This window comes from Oncorhynchus clarkii, chromosome 6 (genome assembly GCF_045791955.1).
Source record: "Oncorhynchus clarkii lewisi isolate Uvic-CL-2024 chromosome 6, UVic_Ocla_1.0, whole genome shotgun sequence".
NCBI lineage: Eukaryota > Metazoa > Chordata > Actinopteri > Salmoniformes > Salmonidae > Oncorhynchus > Oncorhynchus clarkii.
This window is the reverse complement of record NC_092152.1, coordinates 48365333-48384056: the sequence shown is the minus strand read 5'-3', so window position 1 is coordinate 48384056 and position 18724 is coordinate 48365333. Positions and strand designations below refer to the sequence as shown.

At 42.8% G+C, this 18724-nt stretch overlaps 1 protein-coding gene across 1 annotated transcript in view; it reads left to right on the top strand.

Moving 5' to 3' along the window:
- The window catches only part of LOC139411244 (centriolin), a 126484-nt gene that overhangs the window by 9553 nt on the left and 98207 nt on the right, over positions 1-18724 (top strand). Inside the window, exons 5-8 of the mRNA XM_071157279.1 lie at positions 6528-6658; positions 6812-6953; positions 18051-18237; positions 18486-18679. Of these exons, the coding sequence (XP_071013380.1) occupies positions 6528-6658; positions 6812-6953; positions 18051-18237; positions 18486-18679 (654 nt within the window). The remainder of the gene's footprint in view (positions 1-6527; positions 6659-6811; positions 6954-18050; positions 18238-18485; positions 18680-18724) is intronic.

Genomic DNA, 18724 nt, shown 5'->3' with positions numbered 1-18724 from the left:
GACAAGTTTTTACCAAAAAGTTATATTTTGGTTTCATCTGACCATATGACATTCTCCCAATCTTCTTCTGGATCATCCAAATGCTCTCTAGCAAACTTCAGACGGGCCTGGACATGTACTGGCTTAAGCAGGGGGACACGTCTGGCACTGCAGGATTTGAGTCCCTGGCGGCGTAGTGTGTTACTGATGATAGGCTTTGTTACTTTGGTCCCAGCTCTCTGCAGGTCATTCACTAGGTCCCCCCGTGTGGTTCTGGGATTTTTGCTCACCGTTCTTGTGATCATCTTGACCCCACGAAGTGAGATCTTGCGTGGAGCCCCAGATCGAGGGAGATTATCAGTGGTCTTGTATGTCTTCCATTTCCTAATAATTGCTCCCACAGTTGATTTCTTCAAACCAAGCTGCTTACCTATTGCAGATTCAGTCTTCCCAGCGTGGTGCAGGTCTACAATTTTGTTTCTGGTGTCCTTTGACAGCTCTTTGGTCTTGGCCATAGTGGAGTTTGGAGTGTGACTGTTTGAGGTTGTGGACAGGTGTCTTTTATACTGATAACAAGTTCAAACAGGTGCCATTAATACAGGTAACAAGTGGAGGACAGAGGAGCCAGTTAAGCATTAGGGGGCGCTATTACATTTTTTTGGATGAAAAACGTTCCCGTTTTAAACAAGATATTTTGTCACGAAAAGATGCTCGACTATGCATATAATTGACAGCTTTGGATAGAAAACACTCTGACGTTTCCAAAACTGCAAAGATATTGTCTGTGAGTGCCACAGAACTGATGTTACAGGCGAAACCCAGATACAAATCCAACCAGGAAGTCTTTTTACGCATTTCCATTGAAGAATAGCCGTAAGGGAGCATATTTAGCAAGTGGTCACATGGTGTCTCCTGCAGAAAATCTTGCGTAAAATACTGAGGTAGCCTTTTTTCCAATCGCTTCTTATGAGAAACCAATTGCCTCACCGGAAATATTATCGAATATATATGTTAAAAACACCTTGAGGGTGGATCCTAAACAACGTTTGCCGTGTTTCTGTCGATATTATGGAGCTAATTTTGAAAAAAGTTTGGCATGGTAATGGTAGCATTTTCCGGTTGATTTCTCAGCCAAGCATGATGAACAAACGGGAGCTATTTCGCTTACAAAAATAATATTTTTGGAAAAAAGGAACATTTGCTATCTAACTGGGAGTCTCCTGAGTAAAAGCATCTGAAGTTCTTCAAAGGTAAATTATTTAATTTGGTTGCTTTTCTTATTTTCGTGAAAATGTTGCCTGCTGCCAGCAGAGCCTAGCATAGCATTATGCCATGATAAACTTACACAAATGCTTGTCTAGCGTTGGCTGTAACGCATATTTTGAAAATCTGAGATGACGGTGTGATTAACAAAAGGCTAAGCTTGTGTTTGAATATTTTTCATTTGGTTTCTAGGGGTATTTATGTCCGCTGCGTTATGCTAATTCGTTTAAAGCTATGATTACGCTCCCGGATCCGGGATTGCTAGTCGCAAGAAGTTTTAAAGAAGAAGTTACAGGTCTGTGAGAGCCAGAAATCTTGCTTGTTTGTAGGTGACCAAATACTTATTTTCTACCATTTATTTGCAAATAAATTCATTAAAAATCCTACAATGTGATATTCTGGATTTTTTTTCTAATTTTGTCTGCCATATTTGAAGTGTACCTATGATGAAAATTACAGGCCTCTCTCATCTTTTTAAGTGGGAGAACTTACACAATTGGTGGCTGACTAAATACTTTTTTGCCCCACTGTATATTGGGGTACAGGTTAGTCGAGGTAATATGTACATGTAGGTAGGGGTAAAGTGACTAGATATGCATAGATAATAAACTGCAAGTAGCAGCATCGTTAAAAAGGGGAGGGGGGTCAATGGAAATAGTCCGGATAGCCATTTGATTAGCTCTTCAGCAGTCTTATGGCTTGAGGGAGGAAGCTGTTAAGGAATGTTTAGGACCTAGACTTGGTGATCCGGTACCACTTGCCGTGCTAGCAGAGAGAATAGTCTAGGGTGGCTGTAGTTTTGGGCAATTTTTAGGGCCTTCCTCTGACACGTCCTGGTATAGAGGTCCTGGATGGCCACTAAAAACTAAATAGATTCACTGTTGCTATCGGTCCAAAGGGTAGGTTTACAGAGCAAATGACCATACTTTATCATTCATGTATCATCAAAAATGCTAGTTAAGACTATATAGCATTTGCAAAGTCATCAACAGCTATTGTTTCAATTCAACACAGAATTCAACTTACAAATAGACAATACAAAAGGTCTAGGGTTTCAAGCTCTGGTTGATTTTAAATTGTATGATATGTAGTGATATTGAAATGTGCTTGGTTGTCAATACAACCAAATACAGTATCAACATTTGAAGGAGATGTATCTTCTGTTTGGATAGTACCTTCTGTGCACGTCTCCAAAACCTAAAAACCTAAAAAATCAAAGTTAAAGAATAGGACTATAAACTAAACGATATTTAAATTTGATTGATTTAATCCTAACTTAGATTTTTGGTTGAGATGGAGATGTGAATCCAACACAGCAATTATTAATTTGTAGAAAAGCTGGAATTAAAACCAGACTAAGTCAGTGGCAGAAGATGAATCCCCTTTAAATGATATTTGGTTGCGTTGTAAACCAAACACAATTCAATATAACTTTAGGCTATTTACTGTATTACAAAAGTAATATAAAAACAAATGTAACATTCAATCTTAAAATTAGTAACATCCATGGCCACATTGAGGTTACTGTAACTATGCATTTTTTTCCTTCTCTAATCATATAAAGCGTGCATGTTCAAGATTGCATGCATACTGTATGTTGCAGGTCTGTGGAGATCTTCAATTGCTGTAATAATCTGAACAGAATCTTGAACAGTATTGGTCAATTGCACCATGTACAGTGCATTCGGAAAATATTCAGACCCCTTGACTAAAATTGGTGAAATTGTTTTTTTTCCTCAATCTGCACACAATGCCCCATAATGACAAGCAAAAACTGTTTTTGACATTTTTGCAAAGTTATAAAAAAAAAAGGATAAAACTGATCACATTTACATAAGTATTCAGACCCTCTACTGTACTTTGTTGACGCACCTTTGGCAGCAATTACAGCCTTGAGTCTTCTTGGGTATGATGCTACAAGCATGGCACACCTGTATTTGGGAAGTTTCACATTCTTCTCTGCAGATCCTCTCAAGCTCTGTCAGGTTGGATGGGAAGCGTCGCTGCACAACTATTTTCAGGTCTGCATAGATGTTCGATCGGGTTCAAGTCCGGGCTCTGGCTGTGCCACTCAAGGACATTCAAAGACTTGTCCCAAAGCCACTCCTGCGTTGTCTTGGTTGTGTACTTAGGGTTGTTGTCCTGTTGGAAGGTGAATCTTCTCCCCAGTCTGGGATCCTGAGCGCTCTGGAGCAGGTTTTCATCAAGGATCTCTCTGTACTTTGCTCTGTTCATCTTTCCCTCGATCCTGACTAGTCTCCCAGTCCCTGCCACTGAAAAATATCCCTACAGCATGATGCTGCCACCACCATACTTCACCGTAGGGATGGTGCCAGGTTTCCTCCAGATGTGATGCTTGGCATTCAGCCCAAAGAGTTCAATCGTGTTTTCATTAGACCAGAGAATCTTGCTTCTCATGGTCTGAGAGTCTTTAGGTGCCTTTTGGCAAACTCCAAGCAGGCTATCATGTGCCTTTTACTGAGGAGTGGCTTCCGCCTGGCCACTACCATAAAGGCCTGATTGGTGGAGTGCTACAGAGATGGTTGTCATTCTAAAAGGTTCTCCCATCTCCACAGAGCAACTCTGGAGCTCTTTCAGAGTGACCATTAGGTTCTTGGTCACCTCCATGACCAAGGCCCTTCTCCCCCGATTGCTCAGGCTGGCCGGGCGGCCAGCCCTTGCAAGACTCTTGATGGTTCCAAACTTCTTCCATTTAAGAATAATGGAGGCCACTGTGATCTTGGGGACCTTCAATGCTGCAGACATTTTTTGGTACCCTTCCCCAGATCTGTGCCTCAACGCAAATCCTGTCTCTGAGCTCACTGACAATTCCTTTGACATCATGTCTTGATTTTTGCTTTGACATGCACTGTCAACTGTGGGACCTTATAAAGACAGGTGTGTGCCTTTCCAAATCATGTCCAATCAATTTAATTCACCACAGGTGGACTCCAGTCAAGTTGTAGAAATATCTCAAGGATGATCAATGGAAACGGGATGCACCTGAGCTCAATTTCGAGTCTCATAGCAAAGGGTCTGAATGCTTATGTAAATAAGCTATTTGGAAAAATGTCTAAAAATCTGTTTTCACTTTGTCATTATGGGGTACTGTGTGTAGATTGATGAGAAAAAAACATGTACTTAATGCATTTTAGAATAAGGCTGTAACATAACAAAATGTGGAAAAAGTCAAGGGGTCTGAATACTTTCCGAATGCACTATACTTTTAATGTGATCTCAACTGTGAACCAGGTCATTTGGTTCTGCTATTAGATGAAGCACAGTGATAACATGAATCTGTTGTATAAATAAACAAAATATCTGACATTGTATTCCTATTTGAACTTTGCTGTGTTTTAAAGTGGTTGAAAGCGCAGTGATAGGCATTTCGGTGACAACTTTAATTTAAGATCCAATGCAGCCAGTTTTATTTTATTTAACTAGGCAAGTCTGTTAAGAACACATTCTTATTTACAATGACGGCCTGCCCCGGCCAAACCCTAACCCGGATGACGCTGGACTAATTGTGCGCCGCCCTATGGGACTCCCAATCATGGCCAGTTGTGATACAGCCTGGAATCGAACCATGGTCTGTAGTGACGCATCTAGCACTGAGATGCAGTGCCTTAGACTGCTGCACCAATTGGGAGCAATAACAAATAATTTCTGAGTAACAATGAAGTACCTTACTGTGATTGTTATTTAAAATGGCCAAATAGAAACAAAAATATCTTCTTAGCAAAGAGACATTTCTCAAGCAAGAATTTTGCTGAGACTTACTGGGGGTGGTCTAATTGGGCAGATGAAAACTAGCTGTTATTGACAGAGGTTTGTAACTCTCCTTCTTATTGGTCTATTAACACATTTACTGACGTCACCAGGCAGGCCAAAACTCCACCACACCAAACAGGTGGACATTTTAGGACGGTCTTTTCAAACAGCTCTTACACAAAAAGGGCATTATCATAATTTTCTGAATTTCACAGCATTATTCCAATCTCATAGTGTGTGAATATGTATTAAACACAAGCAGGAAATTCAGGATTTTGACTGCACAGGGCCCTTAACCAAAAATCATGGTTGTGCTTTTAGATGGTTGAAATTGTAGTGGTAACACATTGGAAATTAAACTAAATTTTTGCTGTCTTTTTGAGTGGTTAAATATAGTTTAATCTCATTGATCAACGTCTCAACCAAATATTACCTGACTTCAACATTGAATTGACGTGGTGTGCCCAGTGGGATCAAATGTAGATCAAATTAAACTTTCCTGAATTAAAGCCCTGATCATCCACATACCTGACAATAACTAACAACTGCAAGCGACAGATGTCTGGTTTCATCCATTTGCCATGCGAAAAAATGTGCTGCGTCAACCTCTTTTTAATCACACTTTTAACTTTCTCTCATCTGCCCTTGGTTCGTTGCAGGACGATCAACATGCCCCCTAAAAGCAACTCTTACATGCCCAAAAATGAAGTATCACTGTTTCTTCTTCTTACCTTCTTCTTGTGTTGCGCAATTTAAGCAGAACTTCCTCCATTACATGATTGATACAGCTTTTTCCCAGAAGCTGGAATCTGATGTAGGCAATGAATGGCTTCTTCAATAAAAAAAAAAGGCACCATTTGTCGTTAGCGTTAGCTTGCCATTCTGGCGGCGAAAACTGCACTCTGGTAGCTAGCTACTTGCTACTAAATTTTGCAGGACAAATTGAAGAAAATGACACTACATCGACACACAAATAAAGATCTAAAACCAAGGAAAACAATATATAATCTACCTCCGCTGTCTCCTGTAGTTTGAAGAAACTAATTTGAATTAAATAATGTCCTAAAAACTATCTCAATCAACCCAACAATGTCACCAAGCTTCTAAATCACACATGCGTAGTACTAGGCTCATTCTCTGATCCTTTGATTTTTATGGACATGTCAGTTCATACTGCAAAAGCTTTGATGGGTTGGAGGACATCCTCCGGAAGTTGTTATAATTACCATGTAGGTCTATGGAAGGGGGTGAGGTGCACGAGCCTCCTAGTTTATTTTTGGATTGAAGTCAATGTAGCCAGAGAAGGTTGGAAAATAGCTGTCCTCTGGCTACACCGTGGTGCGTGATTGGTGACTATTGGTGAATTGACTGATTGGTGACTATTGACTGATTGGTGACTGATTGGTGAATATATTTTTTAAAAAAAAGTTTACTGAGTAGAATGTTCCTCCTCTGAGGAGCCAACACTGACATAGATACAGATGTAATACAGTGCCATATCTCCTGTGTTTCAGTTCATTGAGAATTTGGAGAAGTGTGAGGACCTGCAGATCCTCAACGTCAGCCATAATGTAATTGAAAAAATTGAGAAGCTTGAAAAGCTGCACAACTTGCGGGAACTACATCTCTCTAACAACATAATCCAGTAAGAGCACAGCACACTTAAACAACACCTTTTTATTGATGTACTCTGCCATTGGGTTAACAGACTACGTGTATCAAACATTTATTATGATTGCCAATTGTAATATTGTTTTTTGTAATAAAACATTTTAAGAAACGTTGTTTCTTTCTGCAGTAAAATTGAGGGCCTAGAGCACATGGCAAGTCTTCAGCTTTTAAATCTTTCCAGCAATGACATTGAACATGTGCCTCTATGGCTGGCTAAGAAACTGAGATCACTCCAGACTTTAAACCTTCAACGTAACAAGATCTCTTCTGTGAGTATCTCTGTTTTTCTCCTTCATCTTGCACCACATATGCACTTCATTTAGCCTGTTTCTATCTTTCCAATTGTAGCTAGTTTATGATTTATAATTTATTCATGTCAGGGGTGTCATTTCAGCTCAACTTAAAGAATAGCAAAGTGATGGAGTAAGAGGATAAAAAAACAATATTTGAAGATAATTTACTGCATTTCTACACAATTTAAAAACTCTAAATGCAATTTGGAGAACAGAAATGATCACTTTGTTGCTGTAGCTTCATTCACCTTAGTCAATAGGGAACGTAACATTCTACAAACACATGACATACAATAATTAGCTGCCTGCTATGCACTAGCTCAGAACCATGATTAAAACTCTAGTTTAGCCAAAGCCATGTACTACAGCCATCTTTACATCTGCAATGTGTTGAGAAAAAGTTACGCTGTTTCCAGTAGCTGCGTCAATGCACTCTCCATAAAGCCAGCCAGCCATACAAACAGCCTTCCCTCCCTCTCCCAGGTGTCCGCATGGTCCTAAAATCATCGGCTACGTTAAAAAAATCCCCATAAAATTTGTCAGTTTAAGCTAGAGATCTTTTTTTGCATTGGATGCGTCTCAATCCACCGCATCTGCGGTGAGCGGTAACGGAGCTAGAGTGGTGTTTGTCAGGCAATGAGTCATCCCGAAAATCTGTCTTCTCACAAAATCGTCTGAACGGTTTGGCCTACAAACTACTAAGACCCCTTTATGGAAAGTTGAGACTCACTCAGTCACTACAAATATACATGCATCCTTCCTAACTCCGTTGCCGGAGAGGAACTGTTGGACGGAGAGGAGCTCAGGGATTTCACCATTAAGCCAATGGCGACTTTAAATCAGTTAAGAGTTTAATGATTGTGATAGGAGAAAACAAAGGCATTGTGTTTGTGCGTGCGTACGTACAGTTGAAGTCGGAAGTTTACATACACTTATGTTGGAGACACAAGTATTATTATTTTTTACTTATAATTCACTGTATCACAATTCCAGGGGGTCAGAAGTTTACATACACTAAGTTGACTGTGCCTTTAAACAGCTTGGAAGATTCCAGAAAATGATGTTATGGCTTTACAAGTTTTTGATAGGCTAATTGACATCATTTGAGTCAATTGGAGGTGTATCTGTGGATGTATTTCAAGGCCTACCTTCAAACTCAGTGCCTCTTTGCTTGACATCATGGGAAAATCAAAAGAAATCAGCCAAGACCTCAGAAAAAGAATTGTGGACCTCCACAAGTCTGGTTCATCCTTGGGAGCAATTTCTAAACGCCTGAAGGTACCACGTTCATCTGTACAAACAATAGTACGCAAGTATAAACACCATTGGACCACTTAGCCGTCATACCGATCAGGAAGGAGACGCGTTTTGTCTCCTAGAGATGAACGTACTTTGGTGCGAAAAAGGCAAATCAATCCCAGAATAACAGCAAAGGACCTTGTGAAGATGCTGGAAGAAACAGGTACAAAATGATCTATATCCACAGTAAAACAAGTCCTATATCGATATAACCTGAAATGGTGCTCAGCAAGGAAGAAGCCACTGCTCCAAAACCACAATAAAAAAAGCCAGACTACGATTTGCAACTACACATGGGAACAAAGATTGTACTTTTTGGAGAAATGTCCTCTGGTCTGAAGAAACAAAAATAGAACTGTTTGGCCATAATGACCATTGTTATGTTTGGAGGAAAAAGGGGGATGCTTGCAAGCTGCGGAACACCTTCCCAACTGTGATGCACAGGGGTGGCAGCATCATGTTGTGGGGGTGCTTTGCTTTTGGAGGGACTGGTGCACTTCACAAAATAGATGGCTTCATCAGGAAAGAAAATGATAAGCATATATTAAAGCAACATCTCAAGACATCAGTCAGGAAGTTAAAGCTTGGTTGCAAATGGGTCTTCCAAATTAACAATGACCCCCCCAAGCATACTTCCAAAGTTGTGGCAAAATGGCTTGAGGACAACAAAGTCAATGTATTGAAGTGGCCATCACAAAGCCCTGACCTCAATCCCATAGAAAATGTGTGGGCAGAACTGAAAAGGCGTGTACGAGCAAGGAGGCCTACAAAGCCGTGCAATAGATTATGGTCATTGTTGTTAGATTAGCGCTGAAAACATGATGTAGAACATTGGCCTGTTGGAAACTACAACTCCCTACTACATCGCACAGTCCGGGCATGATCTGATTTATCTGTACAGGAAGTGCAGCGCAATGTGCACATTGAGCTCACAGAAAAAAAAAACTACGAAATGGAATTCAGATAATTGAACCGACGTTGGTCAGTTTGTTGTTTAAAAACTGGGAAATAACCGCCATTTTGGTTAATCGCTCAGCCCTAGTTGTTTGTAAAGACCTGACATTTCATCCTGTTTTGGTGGGATGGAGTTTTGGTCCAAAATGTGTTAATAGACACATTTTAGGCCAAACAAGTGGTAAATTAGGCCAAATAGGTTGTACATTTAGTTAATAGACCAAATAGAAAGAGTTTCAAACAGGTCTACCAATAACAGTTAGTTTTTCCCTCCCTGCTCAGACCACTCCAAAACAGTTCTAGCAAATGTCTTGCTTGAGAAATTGCTATTTGCTATGAAGCTACTATTTTTGTTTCTTTTTGACAATTTTAATTGAAGACAATTGCAGTCAGGTACTTAATTGTTACATAGTAATAATTTGATATTGAGATGCATTGGACCTTTTTAAGATGGTACTTTACTAATCCTTAAAGGGGAAATTTGATTGCACCAGCCAATACATTCTTGAGATGGCGCCGACAGAGATGGTCGCCTCGCTTTGCGTTCTTAGGAAACTATGCAATATTTAGTTTTTTAATATATTGTTTCTTACATTGTTACCCCAGGAAATCTTAAGTCTTATTACATACAGCCGGGAAGAATTATTTGATATAAGAGCAACGTCAACTTACCAACATTACAACCAGGAATACGACTTTCCCGAAGCAGATCCTCTCTTCGGAATAGGACAATGGATCTAATCCCAGCAGCTGACCGAAAACAACAACGACGCAGAAGGGGCAGAGCAGTCTTCTGGTCAGGCTTCGTAACCGGGCACATCGCTCACCGCTCCAGAGTATACTACTCACCAATGTCCAGTCTCTTGACAACAAGGTAGACGAAATTCAAATAAGGGTTGCCTTCCAGAGAGACATCAGAGATTGTAACATTCTGTTTCACAGAAACATGGCTCTCTCTGATATGTTTTCGGAATCGGTCCAGCCACCGGGCTTCTCCATGCAACGTGCCGACAGAGATGAACACCTCTCTGGGAAGAGGAATGGCGGGGGTGTATGCTTTATGATTAACAACTCATGGTGTGATCATAACAACAGACAGAAACTCCAGTCCTTCTGCTCACCTGACCTAGAATTAATCACATGCAGGCCATTCCACCTACCAAGAGAATTCTCATCAGATATAGTAACTGTTGTGTACACCCCCCCCCTACCCAACTCAAGTAAACACCAAGACGGCCCTCAAGGAACTTTACTGGGCTCTATGTAAATTGGAAACTATATACCCGGAGGCTGCATTTATTGTAGCTGGGGATTTTAACAAAGTAAATTTGAGATCAATGTTACCTAAATTTTACAAGCATATTGATAGCACAACACGTAGGGCTAATACTCTCGACCACTGCTGCTCTAACTTCCGCGCTGCATACAAAGCCCTCCCCCGCCCTCCCTTCAGCAAATCTGACCACGACGCCATCTTGCTCATCCCGGCTTATAGGCAGAAACTCAAACAGGATGTACCAGTGACGAGAACCATTCATTGCTGGTCTGACCAGTCGGAAGCCACACTCCAAGATTATTTTGATCACGCGGACTGGAATATGTTCCGGTCAGCCTCTCAGAACGACATTGATCTATACGCTGACTCGGTGAGTGCGTTTATAAATAAGTGCATTGGAGATGTCGTACTCGCTGTGACTGTTGAAGTCAACCCTAACCAGAAACCGTGGCTGGATGGCGGCATTCGCGAAAAACTGAAACCTCGATCCACCGCATTTAACCATGGAAAGAGGTCTGGTAATATGGCTGCATATAAACAGTGTAGTTATTCCCTCCGCAAGGCAATCAAACAAGCAAAATGCCGGAACAGGGACAAGGTGGAGTCACAATTCAACGGCTCACGAAATTCAGAAAAGCAATCAAATTAATCGTTTACCTTTGATCTTCGGATGTTTTCACTCACGAGACTCCCAGTTAGACAAATGTTCCTTTTGTTCCATAAAGATATTTTTTATATCCAAATACCTCCGTTAGTTTGGTGCGTCATGCCCAGGAATCCACCGGAAAGAGCGGTCACGACAATGCAGACAAAAATTCCAAATTATATCCATAATGTCCACAGAAAAATGTCAAACGTTTTTTATAATCAATCCTCAGGGTGTTTTTCAAATATCTATTCGATATTATATCAACCGGGACAGTTGGCTTTTCACTAGGACCGGGAGGAACAATGACCACCTTTCTCTGTTGCGCACAACTCAATCTGAGAGCCCCCACCTATCCACTTACGCAATGTGGTCATTCACGCTCATTCTTCAAAATAAAAGCCTGAAACTATGTCTAAAGGCTGTTGACACCTTAGGGAAGCCATAGAAAAAGGAATCGGGTTGATATCCCTTTAAATGGGCAGTAGGGATGCATAACAACAGAGAGGTTTCAAAAACGGGCATTTTCTGATTGGATTTTCCTCAGGTTTTAGCCTGCAATATCAGTTCTGTTTAACTCACAGACAAAATGTTGACAGTTTTGGAAACTTTAGAGTGTTTTCTATCCTAATCTGTCAATTATATGCATATTCTAGCATCTGGTCCTGAGAAATAGGCCGTTTACATTGGGAACGTTATTTTTCCAAACATAAAAATAGTGCCCCCTAGCTTCAAGAGGTTAATCACTCCCTATCCCAGTCTGTTGTCCCCGTATGCTTCAAGATGGCTACCATTGTTCCTGTTCCCAAGAAGGCAAAGATAACTGAATTGAATGACTACCGGCCCGTAGCACTCACTTCTGTCATCATGAAGTGCTTTGAGAGGCTAGTCAAGGATCATTTCACCGCCACCCTAGACCCACTTCAGTTTGCATACTGCCCCAACAGGTCCACAGATGACGCAATCACCATCGCACTGCACACTGCCCTATCCCATCTGGACAAAAGGAATACCTACGCTGTTCATTGACTACAGCTCAGCATTCAACACCATAGTACCCTCCAAGCCAGCTAACGGTCATCAGCTAACCCCTAGCTCGGAAAGCTCTCGCCAGTTTGTACAACGCGATTTAACCAGAGCATACCGGACCTATTTTTCTCTCCATATCCCCGGATTCCTATCGCAAGCTCTGAACCTTCTCACATTCGCAGCTAACGTCCCCTGAATGCTAGCTGTCTAGAGCACAACGGACTGTTGGCTTACGAGGCCCATCGAATCCATTCCGAAGCCACTAGCTAGCAGTCAGCTATCCTTTGCTAGCGGTCATCAGCTACCTTTATCCTGGCTAACTCTCGCCAGTCTGTACAGCGCCAGTCAAACCAGAGCTAGACGGACTTCTTCTCCATATCTCCGGATTCCTACCGCAAGCTCTGAACCTTTTTTATTTAAATGTTTTATTTAATTTTAAACATTTTTATTATGACGATTTACGGCTTTTTTTCCCCCACCTGCAATTATAGCAGCTAACAACCCCTGAACGCACCGCCGCTAATCCGCGGCCTGCTAGCTATCTAGCTATCTATTGGACTGCTGGCTTAAGAGGCCCTTTGGACATATTTCCTTGGCCACTATACATATTTTGCCAATTGGCCTGGTTTACCACACGGAGTCCTGCTGATCCGTCCGCTGATGTAACTGCACGATTGGGCCACAACAGACTTTCCTCCATCGCGTCATCCCTCTAAGGCCTTTCTGTTAGCCTGCTAGCCCCGTGCCGCTAGCTGCCTGAAGCCACGCACTGGACTTGAATGAACACCCGGCTACGCATGCCTTTCCCTAACATCACCTTGCCGTGTCGATTGCTGTTCTGGTTTGTAACTATTGTTTTATTTCACTGTAGAGCCTCTAGCACTGCTCAACACGCCTCGGCTAACAATTTAGTTCCACCTCCCACACACGCAGTGACATCACCTGGTTTAAATGCTATTTCTAGAGACAGTATCTCTTTCATTATCACTATAGGCACAGGTTTACCCCCACTGTATTCACATCCTACTATACCTTTGTCTGTACATTATGCCTTGAATATATTCTACTGTACCCAGAAATCTGCTCCTTTTACTCTCTGTTCTGAACGCACTAGGTGTCCAGTTCTGTTAGCCTTTAGCCGTACCCTTATCCTACTCCTCCTCCGTTCCTCTGGTGATGTTTTCCGACAAGATAGAACTGCCAAAGGGGGCGGTGTTGCAATTTACTTCTTACTATCCAGGTCTGTACCCAAACAATTTGAGCTTCTACTTCTAAAAATTGACCTCTCCAGAAACAAGTCTCTCACTGTTGCCGCTTGCTATAGACCACCCTCTGCCCCCAGCTGTGCCCTCGACACCATATGTGATTTGATTGCCCCCAAACTATCTTCTGAGGTCGTGCTGCTAGGTGACCTAAACTGGGACATGATTAACACCCCGGCCATCCTACAATCTAAGCTTGATGCCCTCAATCTCACACAAATGATCAATGAACCTACCAGATATAACCCCAAATCCGTAAACACGGGCACCCTCATAGATATCATCCTAACTAACTCACCCTCCAAATACACCTCTGGTGTTTTCAACCAAGATCTCAGCGATCACTGCCTCATTGCCTGCATCCGTAATGGGTCTGCGAGCAAACGACCACCCCTCATCACTGTCAAACGCTCCATAAAACACTTCTGCGAGCGGGCCTTTCTAATCGACCTGGCCGGGGTATCCTGGAATGACATTGACCTCATCCCGACAGTAGAAGATGTCTGGTTGTTCTTTAAAAGTGCCTTCCTCACCATCTTAAATAGGCATGCCCCATTAAAAAAAAATAGTACCAGGAATAGATATAGCCCTTGGTTCACTCCAGACCTGTCTGCCCTTGACCAGCATAAAAACATCCTGTGCCGTTCTGCATTAGCATCGAATAGCCCCCGTGATATGCAACTTTTCAGGGAAGTTAGGAACCAATATACACAGGCAGTTAGAAAAGCTAAGACTAGGTTTTTTAAACAGAAATTTGCATCCTGCAGTACAAACTCAAAAAAGTTCTGGGACACTAAAGTCCATGGAGAATAAGAGCACCTCCTCCCAGCTGCCCACTGCTCTGAGGCTAGGAAACACTGTTACAACTGACAAATCCACTATAATTTAGAATTTCAATAAGCATTTTTCTACGGCTGGCCATGCTTTCCACCTAGCTACCCCTACCCCGGTCAACTCCCCGGCACCCTCCACAGCAACCCGCCCAAGCCCCCACCATTTCTCCATCACCTATATCCAGATAGATGATGTTCTGAAAGAGCTGCAAAATTTGGACCCCTACAAATCAGCCGGGCTAGACAATCTGGACCCTCTCTATCTAAAAAATTATCTGCCGAAATTGTTGCAACCCCTATTACTAGCCTGTTCAACCTCTCTTTCGTATCGTCTGAGATTCCCAAAGATTGGAAAGCTGCCGCGGTCATTCCCCTTTTCAAAGGGGGAGACACTCTAGACCCAAACTGCTACAGACCTATATCTATCCTACCCTGCATCTCTAAGGTCTTTGAAAGCCAAGTTAATGAACAGATTACTGACCATTTTGAATCACATCGTACCTTCTCCGCTATGCAATCTGGTTTCCGAGCTGGTCATGGGTGCACCTCAGCCACACTCAAGGTCCTAAACGATATCATAACCGCCATCGATAAGAGACATCACTGTGCAGCTGTATTCATCGACCTGGCCAAGGCTTTCGACTCTGTCAATCACCACATTCTAATTGGCAGACTCCACAGCCTTGGTTTCTCAAATGATTGCCTCGCCTGATTCACCACCTACTTCTCTGATAGAGCTCAGTGTGTCAAATCGGAGGGCCTGTTGTCCGGACCTCTGGCAGTCTCTATGGGGGTGCCACAGGGTTCAATTCTCGGGCCGACTCTCTTCTCTGTATACAGTGGGGCAAAAAAGTATTTAGTCAGCCACCAATTGTGCAAGTTCTCCCACTTAAAAAGATGAGAGGCCTGTAATTTTCATCATAGGTACACTTCAACTATGACAGACAAAATGAGAAGAAAATCCAGAAAATCACATTGTAGGATTTTTTATGAATTTATTTGCAAATTATGGTGGAAAATAAGTATTTGGTCACCTAAAAACAAGCAAGATTTCTGGCTCTCACAGACCTGTAACTTCTTCTTTAAGAGGCTCCTCTGTCCTCCACTCGTTACCTGTATTAATGGCACCTGTTTGAACTTGTTATCAGTATAAAAGACCCACTGTACATCAATGATGTCTCTCTTGCTGCTGGTGATTCTCTGATCCACCTCTACGCAGACGACACCATTCTGTATACTTCTGGCCCTTCTTTGGACACTGTGTTAACTAACCTCCAGACGAGCTTCAATTCCATACAACTCTCCTTCCGTGGCCTCCAACTACTTTTAAACGCAAATAAAACTAAATGCATGCTATTCAGCCAATCATTGCCCGCACCTGCCCGCCCATCCAGCATCACCACTCTGGACGGCTCTGACTTTTTCGCAACAAAGCTTCTGGCTTCCTATTTCGCAACAAAGCTTCCTTCACTCATGCTGCCAAACATACCCTCGTAAAACTGACCATCCTACCGATCCTTGACTTCGGCGATGTCATCTATAAAATAGCCTCCAACACTATACTCAGCAAACTGGATGTAGTCTATCACAGTGCCATCCGTTTTGCCACCAAAGCCCCATACACTACTCACCACTGCGACCTGTACGCTCTCGTTGGCTGGCCCTCGCTTCATACTCGTCGCCAAACCCACTGGCTACAGGTTATCTACAAGTCTCTGCTAGGTAAAGCCCTGCCTTATCTCAGCTTGCTGGTCACCATAGCAGCACCCACTCGTAGCATGCGCTCCAGCAGGTATATCTCACTGGTCACCCCCAAAGCCAATTCCTCCTTTGGTCGCCTTTCCTTCCAGTTCTCTGCTGCCACTGACTGGAACGAACTGCAAAAATCACTGAAGCTGGATATTCCCATCTCCCTCACTTGCTTTAAGAACCAGCTGTCAGAGCAGCTCACAGATCACTGCACCTGTTCATAGCCCATCTTTATACAGCCCATCCATCTACCTCATCCCCATACTGTATTTATTTATTTTGCTCCTTTTGCACCACAGTATCTCTACTTGCACATCCATCTTTTGCACGTCTACCATTCCAGTGTTTAATTGCCATATTGTAATTACTTCGCCACCATGGCCTATTTATTGCCTTAACTCCCTTATTTGACCTAATTTGCACTAACTGTATATAGACATTGTTTTCTTTTTTTCTACTGTATTATTGACTATGTTTTGTTCATTCCATGTGTAACTCTGTGTTGTTGTATGTGTCGAACTGCTATGCTTTATCTTGGCCAGGTCGCAGTTGTAAATGAGAACTTGTTCTCAACTTGCTTACCTGGTTAAATAAAGGTGAAATAAAATAAATAAAAAATATTTTTTTAAAAGCTCATCATCAAGCTGGAGGCCCTGGGTCTCAGTCCCTCCCTGTGCAACTGGGTCCTAGACTTTCTGATGGGCCAACCCCAGGTGGTGAATTTTGGAAACATCTCCAGTTTGCTGTCCCTCAATCTCCAGTTTGCTGACCCCACAAGGGTGTGTGCTCAGCCTTCTCCTGTACTCTCTGTTCACCCACTACTGCGTGGCCATGCACGCCTCCAACTCAATCATCAAGTTTGCAGATGACACAACAGTAGTGGGCTTGATCACCAACAAAGACAAGACAGCCTACAGGGAGGAGGTGAGGGCACTCGGAGTGTGGTGTCAGGAAAATAACCTCACTCAACGTCAACGAAAACAAAGGAGATGATCTTGGACTTCAGGAAACAGCAGAGGGAGCACCCCCCCATCCCCCCCATCCACACCTGAGGGTCAGCAGTTGAGAAGGTGGAAGTTCCTGGGCGTACACATAGCAGACAAATTGGAATGGTCCACCCACACAGACAGCGTGGTGAATCAAATCAAATTTTATTTGTCACATACACATGGTTAGCAGATGTTAATGCGAGTGTAGCGAAATGCTTGTGTAGCGAAATGCTTGTAAAAGTGAAGAAGACGCAACAGAGCCTCCTCAACATCAGGAGGCTGAAGAAATTTGGCTTGTCACCCAAAACCCTGACAAACTTTTACCGATGCACAATCGAGAGCATCCTGTCGTGCTGTATCACAGCCTGGTAAGGCAACTGCACCGCACTCAACCGCAAGGCTCTCCAGAGTGTAGTGCGGTCTGCCCAATGCATCACCAGGGGCAAAGTACCTGCCCTCCATGACACCGACAGCACCCGATGTCACAGGAAGGCCAAAAAGCTCATCAAAGACAACTGCCACCCAAGCCCCTGCCTGTTCACACCTCTATCATCCAGAAGGTGAGGTCAGTACAGGTGCATCAACGCTGGGACCAAGAGATAGAAGCTGTTTCTCAATCTCAAGGCCATCAGACTGCTAAACAGCAATCACTAACTCAGAGGCTGCTGCCTTCATTGAGACCCAATCACTGGACACTTTAATAAATGGATCACTAGTCACTTTAAATAATGCCACTTTAATATTGTTTACATATCTTACATTACTCATATCACATGTATATACTGTATTTTATACCATCTACTGCACCTTGCCTATGCCGCTCGGCTAACGCTCTTCCATATACTTCAATGTACATATTCTCATTCACCACTTTAGATTTGTGTGTATTAGGTAGTTGTTGGGGGAATTGTTATATATTACTGCACTGTTGGAACTAGAAGAACAAGCATTTCACTACTCGCATCTGCTAACCATGTGTATGTGACCAATAAAATTATATTTTTTGTCTTTCTCTTCATACCCGGGGCTGCTGCAGCTGCATGAGCTGTCCAGACTAAAGCCTCTGAAAAACCTAACAGAGTTGACCTTGGCAGAGAACCCTATAGCCAATCTCCCCCATTACCGTCTCTTCCTGGTTTTCCACCTGAGGTCACTTGAGACACTGGACGGGCAGCCTATAAGCCAGGAAGAGAGAGAGCAGGCCCCCCAGCGCTTTCAAATGGGTACATTGCAGTATTGCACAATCCCTGCTTAAAACCATGAAAGGGTCTCATTACTAGATGAGCCTTTGTATATTTTAGATACTTGGTGTGTATTCATTTAGTGCAAACCTTAAAGTCCCTCTTCATTTTGGCCTGTTTGCTTCTGTTAGTTTCCTAATGAATATACAGTACCTCAGTACCACACTTAGGTTGTTTCCTAGTTGGTACTGTTAGTGGAAATGGCAACTCTTTTCATGCTGTGGTTGCAGAGGAGATTGAGCGTCTGGAGCAGGACCTAGAGTGTCGTGTGGCAGAGATCGGGAGGCTGCAGAGTGAGCAGGTGGCTGCAGTGGAGGAGCTTGAGCAGCAGGAGGAGCTCATTGACCAACTGCAGCAAAAGAGCCTGCAGCAACAGCACTGCCAGGCCCAGCAGGAGCAGGAGCTGGACACCAAGACAGAGCTGGTGGGCATTTATCTCAACATGCATGCACTCACTCAAACACAGACA